The sequence below is a fragment of the Ochotona princeps genome, chromosome 5, assembly GCF_030435755.1.
Source record: "Ochotona princeps isolate mOchPri1 chromosome 5, mOchPri1.hap1, whole genome shotgun sequence".
Lineage (NCBI taxonomy): Eukaryota > Metazoa > Chordata > Mammalia > Lagomorpha > Ochotonidae > Ochotona > Ochotona princeps.
In genome coordinates, this window is record NC_080836.1 from 105,273,164 (window position 1) to 105,292,343 (window position 19,180).

At 58.8% G+C, this 19,180-nt stretch overlaps 1 protein-coding gene across 8 annotated transcripts in view; it reads left to right on the forward strand.

Annotated features, from left to right (window-relative positions):
• Positions 1-19,180, forward strand: part of AGAP1 (ArfGAP with GTPase domain, ankyrin repeat and PH domain 1) — a 425,687-nt gene that overhangs the window by 119,954 nt on the left and 286,553 nt on the right. For 4 of the 8 annotated variants that reach the window (XM_058665161.1, XM_058665163.1, XM_058665164.1 and 1 more), the window contains exon 1: positions 5,014-6,392. The exons of the other annotated variants lie outside the window; for them this stretch is intronic. In XM_058665161.1, coding sequence (XP_058521144.1) covers positions 5,408-6,392 — 985 coding nt within the window. In that variant the 5' untranslated portion in view covers positions 5,014-5,407. Of the gene's footprint in view, positions 1-5,013; positions 6,393-19,180 lie in introns of those variants that run through there. 8 annotated transcript variants of the gene reach the window in all.

Consider the following 19,180-nt stretch of genomic DNA (forward strand, 5'->3'; position numbering starts at 1 on the left):
CAGGGCCAGGGGACCAATCCCCGGGCACTCTGTGAAGAGCCACCTGGGAGGATGGTAGGTTTTTGAACAGGCATCCCTGATGCCTTTTTTTCAACATTTAGGGAGAAACAAAAATACATTAAATCTTCAAATCCCCTGGGCACAGATCAAAGATTTCCAGATATGTCTGCATCCAAATCCCGACTGGGATGCAGAAGTGATAATCCCATGAAAAGATGCTGGGTGTGGTAATGGTGCTGATCTCAGTTCCCAGGGGCATCATTGGTGACCTTGATTTTGATTTTTCATTTGAGTCCTGCCTTCTCTAAATCTGTTGGATCTGAGTGGATCCTGATAAAAGCTTGGTGCGTCTGGATGTCTTTGAACCAACTCCCAGTAGTTATTCCTGCTCTAGGAGATAATTAGGGCTCTTCCCAGAGTTCTCTGGAGAGGAGGCTGTGCGTGGGCAGCTGTACAGATGCGGTGGTGGGAGAGTCCCCTACAGTGGCAGTCACAGTGGACGAAGTGAACTAGACGGGCTTGGACCCCTGTGCCCTCACAGACCAAGAAGGTCAGAAAACCCATAGGAATTGCTGCCTGTGTTTTCCATATACAAACACTAGAGCCTTCGTGCAGCCACTTGGGGTCAAGTGGGTGGCATCCTGTGGTCACGCTAGCATGTGACCATCAACAGGGGCCACTCGTGGTGTTAGGAGCAAGAGTGGTTTGTATTTGTTTCCGTCAAGTGCCGGTTCACTTCTGAGATGGTAATCAGCTTTGCCTGATACCGAGAAAAAGCACCAAGACCTTTCCAACATTCTCTCTTGCTGAGGAGCGGGAATTGAGGAGTGAGGCTGACCTGTCGGAAAACCAAGACTGACTGCTCATTGGCCATTTGCTTTTTGGTGGAAGTCACAAGACGGGGCCTCATCTGCCTCCCCGCTGCCCATGCAGAAGGGGACCTTAGATCTTTCCTCCTGTCACTTTGCCGGTCCCTGTTGACAGTGAAGCTGCAGGAACAGGGAGGAGTAGAGGAGAAAGACAGGCCAGCAGGATGCCTGGCTCAGTGCCCTGGGCCTTGTTGCTGCCCTTCACCCCCCACTGACCGAGGGGTCACTCGTGAGTAGAGGGAGCCTTGACGCAGCTCTCCCAGGATATTTCCTACTGAAAACCAACATGGAGTGCCCTTAGACTCTTACTCTTTGTTGGTTTGTTTTCATCAATGCCTGACCTGTCACAGGAGGAGAACGCTTCACCGAAGCTACCTGCTGTCCCTTCTGTCTGGGGGGAGTCCTCACAGTGACTGCTGCTAGGGACGCTGGGGCTTCACGGGAGTGTGTGCAGAGGGGAGGAAGGGGTAGGGCTGGAACAATAGCAGGGAAAAGACTGGAAAACGTGGTCTGACTGTGGCTGTGGAGCGGAGCCTCTCCTCCCTTCCAGGGACGTCCTTCTAGAGATGTCCTGTCGGCTGCTGCTGGCCCCTACTGAGCCATGGTCAGGGATGCTGCCGCACATCTGATTGCGACTAGGGACAGCCCTAAGGGAGGCTCCCTGCTCTGGGTGGAGGCCACACACCACTCCCTCTCGGGAGGCTTTTTTTGGTGCTTCCACCGGAAGTGGTCATTGTCTGCCTTCTCGCACCTGCCTCTTTCTTAACCACACACATAACCCTCTCTTCTGACACCTGCACGGTGGAGGGGGCCTCATGGAGACACTCAAGTCCGGTGGCCGCCAGGGCTGATGGCCTTGCCCTGCCTGCAGGGTCACTGTCATCAAGGAGTCCTTGGGAAGGCTGCTCAGGAAAGCCCACATTTGGACCTGGGTAACCCGGGGTGGGTAGACCTGGGAGGCTGGCCACCCACACCCAGCTCTGCCCGTCCCCCCTCCTCCATGGCCCTCAGCCGACTGTAGGTCCTTCCACGGGGAAGTGGATGGATGAGCTCTTTGTTAAGTTGGGACCTTCTTGGGTTCTGCTCAGTTGCCCTGACCTGTCCTCATCCCTGTTCTGTGCTCACTGAGGAGCTGCTGTGGAGCGCCCTGGAGAAGCAGGGCACAGGTGCTGCCAGCCCTGCCCTGGCACGGTCTTGGGAGGTGGCTTCCAGTCTTTGACTCTTGAGGAGCCAGCTGGGAAGCATGCAGGTCCCTGGGGGTCTACCCGTGAGTCTGCGTAAGGACGGAGGGGTCCTTGTCCTTTCTGGGCAGACCCTGCAAGGGTCACCCAGCAAGCAGGGGATCCGGAAGCTCTGTCTGCCACAGAAGTGGGCTTCACTGTACAGCATTGCATCGTGGGAAACCACGTTGGCCTCAAGGCCAAATACAAAATGGTCAGTGAAAGGTGAAATGTGCATGTCTTTGCTTCCCCAGGGCAGCTTTGGGGCAGGTGGCTGCCAGGAAAGAGCTGTAAGTGACTCCTTGGAGGGGATTTTGTTGGCTGCTGCTGGGCTGGGCGTGTGGAGGCCAGGGCAGGACTGCCAGCACTCGGGGGTCTGTGATTCCTGGCTGGCGGGCTGTGTGATGCGGAAGCAGTGTGTAGCAGATGGCGCTGCTGCGAATGCTTCCCAGAGGCTCGTTTGGAGAGGCTGCCAGCACCGGGCGCTGCTGCAGAGAGCAGGCTCTCGGGCAGAGGCATGATGTGCAGGGCTGCTGTCGGCTGGGCGCCGTGTGCGGCTGCTGGGACCCTTCTCTGCAGCCCTCGTGGGACTTGGTCATGGCCGTGGGTTTGGATGCGGAGACTGACTCCAAGTTCATATGTTTTTAAGCCCAAAATAGGTGCTAGATTGTGCAGTGTGGGAAATATTCGAGCACTGACAGTCCTGGTGGGATCCATTGAAAAGCTCTGGCCAAATCGAAGCTCCCGGCATTGTGGACCGGAGGGAGCGGCCCTGGGACGCTGTGTTTTTGAGAAGGCCAGGTCTGGCTTTGTGGAGGGGGATGTAGGTCAGCAGTGACAGGAGCTCCTGGGCCTCCTTGGCATCGGACGAGCCCATGTCCCGGGTGGCGGGCATCCTGGCTCTTCAGGCAGCTGCACCCCTGTGATGGTCAGACCCCATGCAGCACCCTCATGCTGCGTGTAGAAAATCAGGACCTTCTACTGGGGCAGGACGCCTGCTGGAACCCTGAACACACACTGGCCAGGGCTGAGATTCCCTGCAAGATTCCCATCTTTGGCTCCAGTGGGTTCTTCTACTCTGCGGCCTGTATCCTGGCACGGCCTGGCACAAAACCTGGGGCGGATTGCAGAGCAAGGTGTACTCAGAGCTGCCAGGCGAGCCAGGTGCAGGAAGGCAGACCCTAGTGCAGTGCAGTGCAGTGCTTGCCGGTGACCATGGTCCCATGCAGTGAGATGGGCCCAAGTCCAGGAGTCTGGAGTCCTAGGGGCCAGTCCCACTGTGGCTTCCAGCAGAGGCCAGGCTGTCCAGGCTGACAGGCTTCAGTGACGTAGCTGGGCTGCCCACTGAGGTCCACATGGCTGGTGTGAAATGCTTCCAGGACTCACTGACTAGACACAACGTGGGGCCCCCGGCTGTCTCTGGGTTGTTTGCCCCACCTTTTTCTCTAACTCCTCTCCCCATGGCAAGATCACCTGGTCTTAGGGGTTCTCATGGGTTTGGGAATCTGTAGAGGCACCTGTTGGGCAGACACCAAGTACATGGTCGATGAACAAACCATTAGGAAAGAGCTAAGTGGGAATTTGCTGGAGCTGCTGGCTGGCCAGAGTACCTGGTGGCTGTGCGCTTCCCACTGCTCTGCCTCGCCATCCCGCACCATTCCTGCCCAGACAGAAGGCACAGCCCTGGAGCCGGGGGTGGGCACACAAGTGCTGGGTGGTGCACCCTGGGGAGGGGCCGCCCTCTCTGAGCCTGAGCATCTCCCGATTGTCTTTCCATCCTGTTTAGTGCCAGGATCACAGCAGGTACGCCCAGTGTTGAAGGATGGCTGCCTGTAAGGCATCAACCCTGCAGGACAGGGCTTTGGCCTCGCCATGTTCCCGTGCCTGGAGGAGGTGATAGAAGCATGTGGCTCGATGAGTTGCATTTCTGTCCATCCAGGACAGTCTGGGTGTTGAGCAGACCTACTATCACGGGGTCCCCGTGTTTAGAGTCTCGGAGCCACAAAGCAGCAAGTTGGGGAGTTGGACAGCAGTCATCATCTTCGGGGCGGGGTTCCCTGTGTAGCATCCCCTGACTGTCACTTCAGTCCCAGCTCCCCCGCTCCCCATCCAGCCCTCTTGCCAGGGCACAGTGCCCATGGCCCTCCTGCCTCCAGCCCCAGGTTTTGGGCTGTTCCATCCTGGGGGTTGTGTCTGGGGAATGAACCAGCAGCTGGATTTCTTCCCCGACCTCCGTCCTCCTCTCCTTCCCTCCTTCTGCACTATTTCTGTTACTATCTTTCAGATCAATGTAGATCAGTGCCCAGGCAGTGGTCAGAGTTCAGAGTTCAGCCCAGATTTACAGGTGGAATACCTAGGCTGGCTGCTTCAGTGCCCACACCTGGCTCCCACAGGCAGGTAGAATCTCCTGCCCCTCACCACAATGGCTGCTGCTGGCCTGTAAGTGGCCTTTCCCCCACCCCCAGTACTGGGCAGTCTCCTGGATCTTTCTGGGAGTTCAGGGTAACAGGTAGCAGATAACATTTACTTACGGAGTCATTTGTTGGCACAGCGCCCTCTGCAAAACTGTGTATTAAAAGCCAGCGGCAAAGATGCACCCCCACCGTGTTTCTGGTCAGCCCCTGGCTGCCTGACCAGTTGGAATGCTGCTTGCACCCCAAGACTCCCGTCCGTTGCCTCCGCAATCCAGGCCTGCGCTTGGGCATGCCGCGCTCGCCACCGCTGCGCTCCCGCACTCCCGGCAGCTCAGGCTGGGCACGCGCGGCTCTGCTGTCCCTGCTCGTCGGACCCCCGCCCGCCCGCCCCGCCCCGCCCCGGCGCGCATTTCCATTTTAAACCACCTCTTGCCTGCCCCTGCACCGAGAGGCCGGTGCAGCTGCCCGCGCCTCCCGGAGCCCGGGAGTAGAGGAGGCTGCTGGAAAAAAGGCCCGGGAGATGCGAGCCGGCCCGCTCCGTAGACAATGAAGCCGCGGGCGCTGCCACCCGCCCCAGGCCGTGTGCTTCGCGGCCACACCTGCCAGCAAGGCTGTCCCTGCATCTGACCACTTGCCAGACCCCGCCGTCCCATGGCTTGGCGACCCGGGCCCGCATCCCCACGCACGGGTCACGCCGCGCACGGACCGGCGGGCACCAGGGGCGCCGTACCCGCAGCCTGAGCGCGGCCGTCACTGCGCGGGGGGGCGTGGGCCCCGCTCCGGGCCCGCCCGCCGGCTTCTCAGCGCCTCGCCCGGGAAGCCACCAATCTCGCCTCCCAGTCCTCGGCACGCTGGCTGAGGCCGGGGCCCCGGCGGGCTGCGTGGTGGCCGCGGCAGGGACACCATGTACCTGCTGGACAGCAGCGGCGAGCCCACGTCGCCGCCTGCAGACGCGATGCCCCGCGGACCGGCCCCCAGGAAGACTGTATACCGCATCTCCGTGACCATGGTCAGGAAGGAGCATCTGGCTGCTCCAGGCCCCAGAGGCCCCGACCAGCGCCCAGCTCGGCGACCTCGGCCGCCGCGCTCCCCGGGCACGCCTGGGCGGCTCTTGGAGGAGGAGGCCGAGGAGGAGGAGGAGGAGGAGGGGGAGGAGGAGGCGGCAGCCTTGGAGGACGCTGAGGATTCGGAGGCCTGTGAGCCACCAGCATGGGACTTCCGCACTTTCCGGACCCGCAGCACTGGGCAGCTGGAGCTGGGACGACTCCGGCCCTGCGCTCGCAGCCCGGAGCCGGTGGACCTGGCCAGCAACCCTCCGGAAGCAGAGGAGCGTCCTAGCAGCCCGGAACTGGAGGGGGCCCGGGCCGCACCCCTGCGGAGGAGCCTCAGCTTCAGGCACTGGAGCGAGACTGAGGAAAGCCCTGCCCTGGGAGTTGGGAGGAGGCACAGCAGCTCCGGGAGCCTGACCTGGGATCTGGGCGATGAGGCCCTGGACCGGAGCGCGCTGGAACCTGCGGCCATGGCACAGCCGGCCCAGGAGAAGCGCAACACCCTGGACGTGGGCGAGGTGCTCAGCAAAAACGAGGCGCTGTCGAACACTGAGCGCTGGGAGCGCAGCAAGAGCAAGAACCGCACGCTGGACAACAGCGACCTGCAGCGGCTGGAGCGCGCGCGGGCTGCGGCCGGCTCCAGCGCGGGCCCCGAGCACCGGCTGCTGCGATTTTTCAGCGGCATCTTTGCCCGCAGGGACGGCGCACCGGGCTGGGGGCCCAGTGTCCGGAGCAGCAGCCGGGCGCCCCGCCAGCGGGGCTACTTCAGCAGCCTGCGGCGGGCCCCTGCCGAGGTGCACACTTCCAGCACAGAGAGCATGGACGGTTCCCCACGCAGAGGTGGGCAGAGAGGGCCGCTGGTCCCTGGGCGCGGTGAGATCTGGTCTGATTCTTCGGCTTAGTCCGCGGTGGGGGAGAAAGGGGCTCAGGAGCAGCTGCGGGCTCTGCCCTCCCAGGTCAGGAGCCAGCAAGTGGCCAGGCCCATGTGGGCTTGCACATGCGGTTTTCCGCAGCAATCCTGCAGCATCCTAGAAACCAGCGTGTGCCGCTGCCCTTTGCTGTGTGTGCATGTCTCTGTGTGTGGTGTTCTTTGAGGTGACCGGCTGGGCCAGGGGGAGGATCGCTTTGTCAACCCAGCCACTGGCCAGCAGGTGCGGGCTCAGCCTCCTTCTTGAGCATGCTCCGTTGCGGCCCCTCTGGTACCTGTAGGTTGCTCTGGCTTGCCGTGCTTGGTCTGGGCGGCTGCAGCACAGGTACAGCTGCGTGATGGGAGAAGCCAGCCTTGGCCTTGGTGGATCCTCCTCCCAGCCCTGAGCCTGGTCTCTCTGTGGGTGCTACCAGCTGTGACTGCTGCGGGGTGGGCTCAGCTGAGCTTATTAGGCAGTTCGCACCTGCTGGCTGAGGCGGCTCTGCGCTGGGCGGGTCGCTGGTCTCCGCTTCCCTGCTGGCAGGGGTCTTCACCTGAAAAGGGTTTCCTAACTGGCCAGATTCTGGTCCTCAGTGAAAGTGTCCTTGGCAAGAAGGCAGGAAATTGACTCAGATCTGAGGGTCCTTTGCGGGTGGGGGTAGGGGTGGAGCAGCAGCCTGCAGGAGCCCGGAAGCATGCCCAGCATCCACATTGCTCCATAGGAGAGGCTGCAGTGGGGGCGTGGCTGGGCCGCTCATGTGAATGGGGGCATTTGCCTAAAGATTTTGTAAAAGGCTCTTCCCGTGTGCCAACCGTTGGTGATATCCCTTCTACTCACCAGAACCCCAGTGCTGATAGAGAAAAAGCAGTGGAAACAATGAAGCGTGATTTCTGGATTTTATACCCACTGGGTCACCCTCCAGATGCCAGGAGTTTCTGGGCCTGCGCCAGCTGAATGCTGGCCAGAGCCGAGTGCTCACTCCGGATTTTCCTGTGTGGTGGCAGGAACTCAGCTGCTTCCAGGGCATGGCAGGAGGCCGGACCCAGGAGCACATGGTCCCCAATACTGTGGGACTGACCTCGCAAGCCCTGGGGTGTGGCGTTGGTCATAGCACCTTGTTCACTCCTGGACACAGTGTTTCTCCGAAGTGGACGTTGTGGGTTAGCTGCCTGCTGCCCTAGGGTGTGTATTAAGCCAATGCAAGCAAGTCACCGCTGTTCCCCGATGCATTAATGGTAGACTGAAGCTGGGATGACCCTCGAGAGCAGGTTGAGGTTGGTGGACACCCAGCAGCCGGATGGATGGGTGGCAGCTGTTGTCTCAGGGTGAGAGGGCGACACCCAGGTCCCCCGTTGCTGAGCCCACCTTTGCCACCATCCTCCTGTCGTTTTAACCTGCCTGGGAGCAAGCACTTTCCCAGGAGGCACTGCTGGTTTGACTCCAGCTGTTACCCGTCCCTCCGTGCATCCTGTTAAAGCATTAGAAGTGGGCGGGAGTGGTTTTGTGGAAGCAGCTGGTTTGTACTGCACTGCTTCTGCCCTCCTGGGTCTGTGGAAGCTCACCTCGGAGGTGCCACTTTCCCCTAATGGCAGGCTTGCCGCTTTGTTCTTGTGCACTTCACAGCACGCAGTAATTAGCTGCCTGGGTTCCAGACAGTCTCCTGGTTCCTGGAGCTGTGGGGCGGGGGCGGAGGGTGGGAGTGCACAGGCAGGATTGAGAGCGAGTCCTTCCTCTGTGGCCCAGGCTGAGAGCAGCGAAGCTGTGACGCCTGCTGGAGTGGTTGTCCCTGAAGGGCAGTGGAAGGTAGTGCCAGTCCTCGTTGGTGTTGGCTCAGGTTTGTCCCCTGCGGCCAGATACAGCTGCCAGCACTGTGAGTTGTGTAGGAAGCTAAAGTGCACGGGGGGGGGGGGGGACCCTGGGGCCACACTGTGTCCTTAAGTTCTAGACAATTGTCTTCTTTCTTTCTTGAAAAGCTGCCACTGTCATCTGGGTAGATTTTGCGCGTGTGGCTACGATGCTCAGAGCGCCAGTGTCCGCCCCAGTTTTGCACGGGTAAGTTGGAAATGCTCCCGTGCTGTTCAGGGCTTCTCGTATTCGCTTCTCCAGTTGTGATGTGTTACATGCTTCAGAAAGCAGGTGGTCTGTAAAACTTTCCGTCCTAGGGTAGTGTGGACCACAGTGGGGTCCAAGCCATGTCTCCCTGTGGGTGTCCAAGCCAGGTGGGTCTGCAGGTCACAGCAGGGTTGGGGTTTTCGCGGGTGAAGTGGTATGTATTGCAGGCCCTACCTGTGAGGTCCAGCTGAACCCTGCACTCACACACCGTGTGTTTCCAGGGAAGCCCAGGCTCCCACACTCAACAGGCTACGTGATGATTATAAAAGCAGCCAGGTGCTGGTTCAAGTCTGGCTCTGCCACTTGCGTAGTTTGCCAAGCCTCTGTGAATAAAGTTCTGTTCTCAGAGCTCTCCGGGTTCCGGAGATAGTGCTCAGGCGCTGGAACCCGTTAGCTTGGGGGCACGTTGCAAGGTGCACCGCTGGCATTCCCTGTGGCTTGGCCAAGAGCACTGAGAGCGTGAGGTGTCACAGCAGGCAGGAACGTGATGGTGGCATCAGGCAGAGCCGGTTTTCCTTCTGCGAGAGTCTTTGTGTCCTTCACAGACAGCTGGTAAAGTATTGTATTGGCTAGAGTTGAAGTACCTTCCCGAGACGAAGCAGTTATTAAGCAGTCTACCTGACTCCTTAGACTAGGCTGCTTAGCTGAGCAGGGACAAGCGGTTCAGGTCTTCCCTGGAAACTAGTATTCCTGTCTGTGGTCTCGCTGGGGATGGCAGGGTGAAGGTAGCCCTGTCGTTTGTAATGCTCTTTGGAGCCTGTCTGCCATTGCTGTTCTCACACGGGCCGTTGCCTTCGTGCAGCTTCAGGCCGGCTGAACCGCAAGACACACCCGTCAGGAAGACCTGTAGAGCGGGGGGCCGAGGTAGGTTCCCTGGGACTGGGGCTGACGACACAGCATGCTTTAGGACAAGCACAGATCGAGTTGTCAGGCATCAGTGATATGCAGGCTGTCATGTTTAGGTGCCTGTGGGTGCAGCAGAAGCCGGCACGCCTCGCTTCTGGAGCCAGCCTTGGCCTCCCTCCGTCATACTTGAGGGCACTCCTTTGCTGTCTGGGAGGATTGATTATAACAATAAAGTGATTCATTGATAGCTCTGACTGGGGTAGCTTTTTTAGATGAGTGATTTACAGCCTATTTCTGACAGCACACAGTTATCAAGTGGCTGTGTGTTCTTAAGCTTGGCTTTCCTTGATTTGCAGCGCTGGGATCGGTGTAGGGTGGTAGACAAGACCAAAGACAGCCTTCAGCCTAGAAAGCCAGGAGGCAGCAAGGAAATTAAATGCGGTGATTTAAATAAACTTGGATACATTCTTATTTTTGAACTTGGCTTCTAACCACCATCAGAAGCACTGAGTAAAGAAGCCATGTAATTTGAAACATTTTGAAGTGATTTCATCAGCAGCCGGTGTTACTAACAATGAATGTTTCTAGATAGTTCCTTTGCTGTCTGTCACCAGTCACTAAAGCCACCCTTGTTACAGGGCCTGGGCACTTGGGGTGCAGGCAAGGAGCTTGGGTCAGAGTGGAGCTCATGTTTGAGGTCTTCCATTAGCGTCTTCCTTTATGACTGCCTGCGCTGGAAAGCCTTGCCATCTCAGGGATGGAGGGTGCTTTGGGAAAATGGACTTGAAGCATGTGTTTATTCTGGTGCAGGAAACAAAGAAGTCCATGTGTGGGGTTGTCATGATGATGTGGTTTTCTGCACTCACTTGCAGAAGGCACCTGCCACCCGGGTCTGCCCGGCCCTCTGTTGCTGACACAGGCTCCTATGCAGTGTTGCTTACACAGCTCACGGGTGTTTGGTGTTTGCAGACTTGAGCCCCAGCATGATAGTGTGTGTGTGTGTGTGTGTGTGTGTGTGTGTGTGTGTCCTCTTGGTGTTTTCTAACGCAGGAAGCAATGCTCACTGGTGGTGCAGGCTGCATTTTCCAGGCAGCGCAGAGCCCCAGCTGACTAAAGCACAGATTCTGCCCTCCGAGGCTGTGAGCCTGCCCAGGTGCTGGCAGATTGAGAAGCTCTGATGATTTCCCAACTGTGTGGGGCGCTTCAGGGCAGATGGGACTCCGACGGAGGAGCGATGGTCCCAGTGTGTGGTCAGGAGGCTCGCTTGCACGTCCTCCCTAGCTCCAACAGCAAGCTGAAGTGTGTGTGCTTTTCCCTGTGGACTGTGGAGCTGAGGTGGCTCTCGGTATAACCAGGCAGAGACAGGAGAGGGAGCAGGTGTCCCTGGACCCCCTCGGGACAGGGTCCTGCAGGCCTGCAGGGGCCCAGCGGCTGGAGCCGCGCCCAGGCTCCTGCACCTTCACCCGGGCTCGGAGCTCTTGCTCTCCCCAGGCCCTGACGCTGGCACGGAGCGAACCAAGGATGCTGCTGAGCCAACAATGAACATTTTCTTGGAGAAGGAAAAAGAAAAACCATTTTTTTTGTGACGGAGTTGTTTCTGATGGGACTTCTCCTTTAGGCCTTTGTTGGTCGTGGTGCGAGCCAGCTGTGTTAACTTTGAGTGATGTCATTGTCAGTGGTGAGTGGGGCAGCCTCAGATGGAGCTCCAGGGCGCACAGCTGCAACCATACCTCAGGGTGATTAAGGGCAGAACCCGTATTAAGGTCACCGGCTTAGCAAAAAGAGGACAGATTATTATCTTTTCATTATTTTGCAGGAAGTGCCATCTGCCCCTGTCCTTCAGGCCGGTCCCAGCTCTGTGCATCCCGAGGGAGAATCCCAGCTGTGGGCCCCGAGGTGTGGGCTTTGGGGGTTCTGTGTTTCAGCATGCTGCCTCTGTCTGTCTCCTGTGAGTTCACCCCACGTGGCACTGAGGATGTGCCACAGTGTGGAGACTGTTCCCACGTGGCACTGCTCAGAGCTCAGAGCTGCATCCTGCCTCTGTTTCCTTGCCATCCTTCGGATTCTGTCTTGCTGGCTGGTCTCAGCTTCGGAGGGTATTCACGGGGTCAGCCCCTCGTCCGGGACCCCATTGGCTTCTCCCACTGAACAACTCAAGCTGATTTTTGGAGGTGCTGGTGGGCAAACGGGCAGGCCCTGAGAAGCCCACAGTGCTGTTAACTGTGCTGGGTATGTCTCTGCTGTGGCCCTGAGGTCGGAGGTCTTTGGCCCCTGTGCGTGGCTTTTGGGGGCCAGTGGGATGCTTAGGCGCTCTGGCTTGTTGGAGGGCCTGTTCCCAGGGAACCTGGTTTTTTTTTTTTTTAAAGATTTATTATTATTGGAAAGCTGGATATACAGAGAGGAGGAGAGACAGAGAGGAAGATCTTCCACCCGATGTTTCACTCCCCAAGTGAGCCGCAACAGCCGGTGCGCGCCGATCCAATGCCAGGAACCAGGAACCTCTTCCGGGTCTCCCACGCGGGTGCAGGGTCCCAATGCATTGGGCCATCCTCGACTGCTTTCCCAGGCCACAAGCAGGGAGCTGGATGGGAAGTGGAGCTGCCGGGATTAGAACCGGCGCCCATATGGGATCCCGAGGCTTTCAAGGCGAGGACTTTAGCCGCTAGGCCGCTGGGCCCATATGGGATCCTGAGGCGTTCAAGGCGAGGACTTTTAGCCGCTAGGCCACGCCGCTGGGCCCGGGGAACCTTGTGTTTATCTTGTCCTCCAAGCCTGTAGTTGCAAGGGCCCCTAGGAGCACAGCCTGCTGACCGTAGCCGGCTGAATGAAGAATCTGTTCAGTAAACAGTGGCCCAGCAAGCCTCCGCGGCAGCCATGTGCCCCGCTGCTTGCACCAGATCTGGATGACTCAGAGGCCACTTCTGGGATGGCGGTGCGGGAGGGCTGTGGGTGGCCCTTTTAGCTCTTTGAAGGACAACCGGGCAGAGTTGGTCCGATGTGTGCTGAGTCCAATGTGTGTTCACCGCTTGCAGCTCTTATGACTTCAGTTCTGCGTCCTTCAGAAGTGGGCCCCCGCTGCCCCAGGGAGACGCCAGCCGGTCGTGGCATTGCAAGGTGCTGGTGCCATGCTGCCATGCATGCATTGCCCTCCTCCAGGATTCAGGTGCTCAGGGCACCTTCCCCAGGCTGCCACCACTCCTGAGTGAGAGCTCGGGGTACTGGGTTTACCAGCTGCGCCGGCGTTCCTGCTTTTCCTGACCTAGCTCATAGAGGCCAAGGCCTTGGTGGGGGAAAGGGGGTTCCTGTAAAAGAGGAGACTGGGGACAGGGAGGCATCGCCCCCTCGCCCGCCCCCGCCGTATTTGAGAAGCAGGAATGCAGTGGACACAGGTGGGTAGTGGTGACCTGCTGCTGCGAAGGAAGGGCTGGCCCTGGAGGAGGAGGCCGTTTCTGGCCAGGCCGCCCCACTTTGGGGTGCGGATGGGAAGGTCAGAGTGGGGCTCGGACCATGCGTTCCTTCCTGATTTCCAAGGACTGCAGTTCTTTCAGGATCGCAGATTTTCAAACCTTTCCACCTGGAGTGTTTCTCCCAGACATGAGCAAAGAGAGAAATCCCAGCTTCCCTCTTGCTCTTCCCCAGGCTGATGTGAGACTTTAGCCAGTGGTCCCCCCCAGCTGCCAGGTGCTGGTGGGAAGCATCTCCTGTGACCCCCTAACTGCTGTCCACAGGGTGCTTCCTGCGTCAGTGGGACCCCAGCCCCTCAGGGAGTGCTGGGGGTGGGCTTTGCCTGGCCTTCCCCTGCTTCTCTCCCTGCTTTGTTGCTTTGCTGACCCGGGTGTTGATTTCAGTAACAGCCTCGGTGGCAGAAAAGGAGGTGCCTGCTCCTGGAGTCGCAGTGCCTTGGCCAGTCGGGTGTCCCTACGCCCTGCTCATTCTGCCTCTGTCTAAATGGGTGCTGTGCCATCCAGCCGGGCGTCTGCTGTCTGCTTCCTTTTACTTGCCTGTAGCATCTTTCACAGCAGATCTGAAAGGAAGCTCTGGTTGGTGAACCTGCTTGGCTCTGTTGCCCAGGTGTGTGTCGCTTGCCTGGGAGCTGCTGGAATAAGTAAACTTGCTCTGCTGGATTCCCTCCTCACTTCCAAGGTCACCCATCTGCCTCCCCTTCTCCCTCTGCCACAGGACTAACAGGTCATCTCCTTCCCGGCCCTGTTAAGCAGGTGTTATGTCTCCGAGCCAGCCTGCCCGCCGCGTCCCCACCTGCCCTGTGTTTCCTGCTGTGGGAAGGCCTGGGCAGATTGCAGCCACTGGTATTGGACACCGGTCATTGCAGGCAGTGGGTGGGCATTGTGGAGAGTGAGCCAGGCCCCAGCGCAGCGCCTCCATCATCAGAGAAGTGGCCTGCACTGAGGTCCTCTTCAGATGGTCGGGTTTTCCACCATGATGACGCAGGCAGTGGTCTCGCTGGGAGCTAGCTGGGAGCTGGCGTGGTCACTGCACAGCCGACAGCTCTGCGCTCTGCCATGTAGACAGATGTCTGTCCTCAGTGCCAGCCAGGAACCCCTGGTGAGGGGCAAGTAGGGTCATTGTCAGAGCCGCAGTGCACGGCCCTGAGTCTGGGCTGAGGGAACCTGCTCCCCGGTGCGGTCATTGGCTGCTGACACGTGCAGAACCTGGTTGATGGACTAGGGATTCGGGTGTGAAGAAATCAGGTGCCCGTGGGCATTGGGCTTTGATCTGGCAACAGGAGAAGTGCTGGTCCTGAGCCCACTGGGTGCACGGTCCCAGGGTCTCAGCGGGCCCCGAGGCCACCTATGGAAGCCATGTTTTAGGCAGGGTAAGGAGCCAGGTGGCCTCTGGAAAGTCGTGCCAGGTAGAGCTGCAGGCCGAGGGCTGACTCCCTCTGCCCCACCCTGCCCTCATCTTTGGAGGGGACTGAGCGGCATTCCTTATGAACGCCACCGGGCACGGCGTGGCTGGTGGCTGCTTGGTCAGTGCTCCCTTAGCAGCATCCCCACGGGTCACCTTGCAGACTGTGTGTGAGCTCCAGGCTCCAGGGTGGAGTCAGAACAGCGAGGAGCAGTGTCTGCCTTGGGGAGGGCCTGGCCATGAGCTCCCGCGGCTGCCTTCCCCTTCTCCTGGGTCACACTGGGCCTGAGCCCAGGGGGCGTGACCTGTTCTGCCTGTGGCCAGCTGAGGGTCCCCTGACGCGTGCCTTCTGGGGTCACAGTTACTGCAGTCCTGGTGCCTGTGGCCTGCAGTCATTTGCTCTGGCTTGGCACCTACTGCGTTCTGCAAACGCAGACATCTGCAGGAACGCTTAGGAAGGAGTCTGCATTTCCACAAACTTTGCTAACATTGGAAGATGTACGTGGGCAATGCCAACCCGTTCTTCAAAGGTCTCAAGTTCACTAGATAAGAAAAACATTAGAAAGGGAGCTGAGCATTGTAATGGCTTCACACGGACACCGCCATCGCACGGAAGAAGGCGGGTCCTCAGACACTCCCCAGAGTGCAGCCTCCGTGAGCCAGTGGAGAAGGACCGGGTCACTGACGCCTGTTTCCCACGCGCACAGGTGGCGGAGCACCAGGCACCTGGGCCCAGAACCCTGCCTGTGCCGCAAGGGGGTGTGGGGAGCCCCTCTCCTTGCTTCAGTTTCCTCGCCCGAAGCACCAGGGTCGATAATAGCCCCTGGCCTCCAGGGCAGGTGGTGTGAGGACACTGTGTATGTGTTGAGTATGGAGGTGTACCAGACTTAACGTTGCACCATGCGAGAATCCATGGGAACCTCCAGGGTGGCCGCTCTTCAGATGCTCTGTGTCCTCCCTGACAACTCCATTCAGTGTTTCTGCTACTGCTACTTTTTAACTCTAATGTGGTTTTTGTTGTTGTTGTTGGAGAGGCAGAATTAGATAGAAAGGGAGAGAGATCTTCCATCCACTGGTTCACTCCCCAAATGGCCACCACAGCCGGAGCTGAGCCAATCCAAAGCCCGGAGCCAGGGACTTCCTCTGGGTCTCCCACACAGGTGCAGGGTCCCAAGGCTTTGGGCCATCCTCCACTGCTTTCCCAGGCCACGAACAGGGAGCTGGATAGGAAGCGGAGCAGCCAGGACGTGAATCGGCACAAGTGGAGGCTTAAACTACTGCGCCATGGTGCTGGCTTCTTCGTGTTGTCCACTCCTGTCCCACCCAGCAAGAGGCAATGCTTGCTCTGGAACTTCCAACTGCCCTGACTGGCTCTGGGCAGAGGGGCAAACTCACTTGAAAATAGCTTTCTGGGTGGAGTTCTTACCCGTGTGGGTCACTCTGAGCCCTGAGTGCCCTCCAGGGTGGCTGCTCTTCAGATGCCTGAATGCCCCACGTGAAGGCTCCATCGTTACGGGGGGCTCCTGTGCCTGTCCTGGGGGAGGGGAGCGCACTGCCAAGGCCAGGCCAGCTGGGGGCCGGGCCCAGCCCTCACCACCCCCGCTGAGACGAGGGGCTTGGGTGCGGACAGCAGAAGGCTGACCAGCAGTGTCCCTGGGACCACATGGACCTCTTTACTCTAGGCCTCCGAGTGTGGCTGACGTGGCCAGACCCCCTGTCAGCAGGGGCTGTGTCTGAGTTGGCTAGGCAGCTACGGAGGGCGCTGATGGGCATGTGGTAGGTGTCACTGGGTCACTCATTTTCTTGTTGAGAACTCTTGCTTCCCAGAGTTGGAGTTCCGGTGTTACTTGTCACATGTTCTGGAGGTTAAAGCACCTTTTGTGAGACCCTACTTGGAGACCACTACTGATGGACTCAGAGTCCACAGCCACGCTCCGGTGTGGGAGTGGGGCAGACCGAGAGGCCGCTGTCCATTCTGGGCTTCCACCGGGCTGGCTGACTCATTACCTCTGGTGTGCTGGCTGAAGGTCAGGCATGGCTGGGGGTGGGGACAGTCTGTCAGCCTCTGCCGCCACCTCTGTCTGACGCAGAGCTGAGCCCAAGCCCAGGGCTGTCCTGTTGGGCCTCAGTGGGTGATGGCTGCCAAACAGATTGGCGTTCTTGAGGCTGTTAATTTGGCACACTGCAGGGGACCTGTGTGGCCATACTCCTCCCTCCAACAGCTGGGACCGACAGGCATCACGGGCAAGGAATTGACTGTCCCCAGCTCCCATCAGGCTCCGTTCCTCTGTTCCGAGGTGGCTGATGTCTGCCAAACCTCTCCCTGGACCCTTGAGCTCAGCTTTTCATTGGTAGAGGACAAATCTCTGGGGTGTGAATTTTATAGGAAATATCAAGTCAGTTATGAAACGGCCATTCGTCTTAGATACTGGCTTAGTCTTCTTCAGCTGAATTTGCAAGCCAATTTATTGAAATGTCTATCAGTTTGATAAAACCCCACAGGTGGAACTGGATCCCATGAAAGTGGCTGAATTTCTTTGGAGGCCAGTGCTGGGACCCAAGATTGGTTTACGTGACCTGCCGGCAGTTTGGTTTCATCAGTTCAGAAAATCAGCAGCAAGGTTGCCTTCATTCAGATCAGATCGAGCCCTACGCGCAGAACAGGGCCAGAGCTGTCAGCGGACGGGGACAGTGGCTTCATTCATTCATGAGGTGTCTCTGCTGGGGAGGAGGCCGGGTGATAAGGGTGAAAAGTACCCACTCCCAGGGCAGCTGAGTGCAGGTCTTCCCCTCCTGCTGGGTATAGGCTGTGGCGCCCTCTGGCTGGTCACTCCCCGCTCTCAGGGAAGAGTCGGTTCCCATAGTCCCTGTCCCCACACCATCCCTGCTCTTCTGTAAGGTGACAGAGGCCTCCTTGCCAGCCACTCTACACTGAACACGTATTCTGGAACTTTCTGCCTCTTCCAGTTCCTTGTCCTGTGGATCTGAGCTGCTTTCTAGGAAGAGCAGGGATCCTGCCTTGTGGAATGCTGGCCTGCTCTGGGATCTCCATGTTCCACATTGCTGGTTTGAGATGTGGGGCTGGGTGTTGGACCTTGTTCCATGCCCTACTGTTTGCAGAGCCGAGCCAGTGCTCTGGTGTTGAGGCTGCGGTTTTGTGGCTGTGCCGTGACCTACAGGTGCAGTAGTAGCAGCTGCAGCCATGTCCGTGGGGGCCGGAGCAGGCTGGATGCACAGGAGTACGTGGGAAGTGTCCACACACTGCCATGTGCTAGATGGCTGTGCGGTGGGCCATTGGGCTCTGGTGCTTCTCCGTGGAGAGCTGTTGAGTGGTGTGTAGCTATGCAGGTGTCTAAGGGGTGAAGAAGGAAGCTACCCCGTGGGCCAGGAGCTCCCTGGCCCCTGCCCTCAGTTGCCTCCTGCACTATTGTCAGGAGTACTGCCTGCCTGCCTTCTGGCCCTGCCTCTGCTGTTCTCTGCCATGGTGCCTGGCATGGGCACCAGGAAGTCAGCACAGCAGGGGAGGGAAGGAGAGGCCTTGGGGAGGCAGGGGTGCCAGTATGCCACACTTCCCACCCTCCAGCACATCCCTCGGCACCCTCACTAAGCAGCAGGAGTTAATTTGTGAATTTTCTATGGGGCCTGTAGAGTAAGGGGTCGGCCCGTCAGTGCCGAGACAGGCCAGGCCAGTGCGTGAGGGCACCCGAGTGGGCTCTATTGAGACTGGGTTGGCAGCCAGAGGGAGTAGGTGGCGAGACGGCTGGGGTCTTGTCCAGATCCCCACTTGTGTCACTCTGCCCCCGGGCCTATTGGGCATCAGCTTTTGGGAGTTGGTGTGCTGTTCGGAGTACTGTGGACCTCGAATGGCGTTTACAGCAGTTTCTTTTAAAATGCTTCTCTTATTTTCTCTGGACTGCATCTTCTCCCAGTGATTCCTTCATCTACTTGTGCATGCTTCATGAAAGTGCTGTTATAGGAAGTTCAGGGGTGCCTGAACTGGGGTGCCCCGAGTCTCACTGCCTGCACTCCTTCTCCCCAGCCACTGAAGTGTCCGCCTTGTACTACGTCCCCTGTGTCCACTTGAACCAGGACAGCTGTTCTGACCATGTGCTTGGGCTAGGCCAGTGGCTTTACTTTTACTGCTCAGAGGACCTGACCCTCCCCTCTGCCTTGAAACCCCTCTTAAAGCGGGAGACAAGCAGCCTGGGGGCTAGCCCCACATGGGTGCTGGGTACAGGTGGGTGCAGAGGGAATCTGGTCCAGGTACTGTGCTGTCCTGGGGGGCTGTTCCGGTTCAGGTGCTGTGCTGTCCCGGAGGGCTAGCCCGGTCCAGGTGCTGTGCTGGCCTGAGGGGCTGGCCCGGTCCAGGTGCTGTGCTGTCCTGGGGGGCTGGCCCAGTCCAGGTGCTGTGCTGGCCTGGGGGGCTGTTCGGTCCAGGTGCTGTGCTGTCCTGGGGGGCTGGCCCGGTCCAGGTGCTGTGCTGGCCTGGGGGGCTGTTCGGTCCAGGTGCTGTGCTGTCCTGGGGGGCTGGCCCGGTCTAGGTGCTGTGCTGGCCTTGGGCGCTGGCTTTTCTGTTACTCAGTGTAATGAAGAGCCTGAATCACACCACTTGACCTGTGCATTGTGAATGGACACAGCTGAGAGCCCAAGAGCCTCTGCTGCCCTGCGGGATACTGACTCGATGCTGGTGATTCAGGACCTGTGCTTGCTGGTAGGTCGCCCTGTCCAGTGGGCCGTGCGCACCCAGGCCTTAGGACACCCTGGCTACCCGCCGTGCCTGGCTGGCCCCTGGGCAGTGGTGCAGGCCTTTCCCGCCTCCCGTCAGGTTGGGGCAGGTGTCCATGGCCTGGAGTTCTTGTGGTTCTCTCCGTGTTTTTGTATGAAGTCAATGTGTTT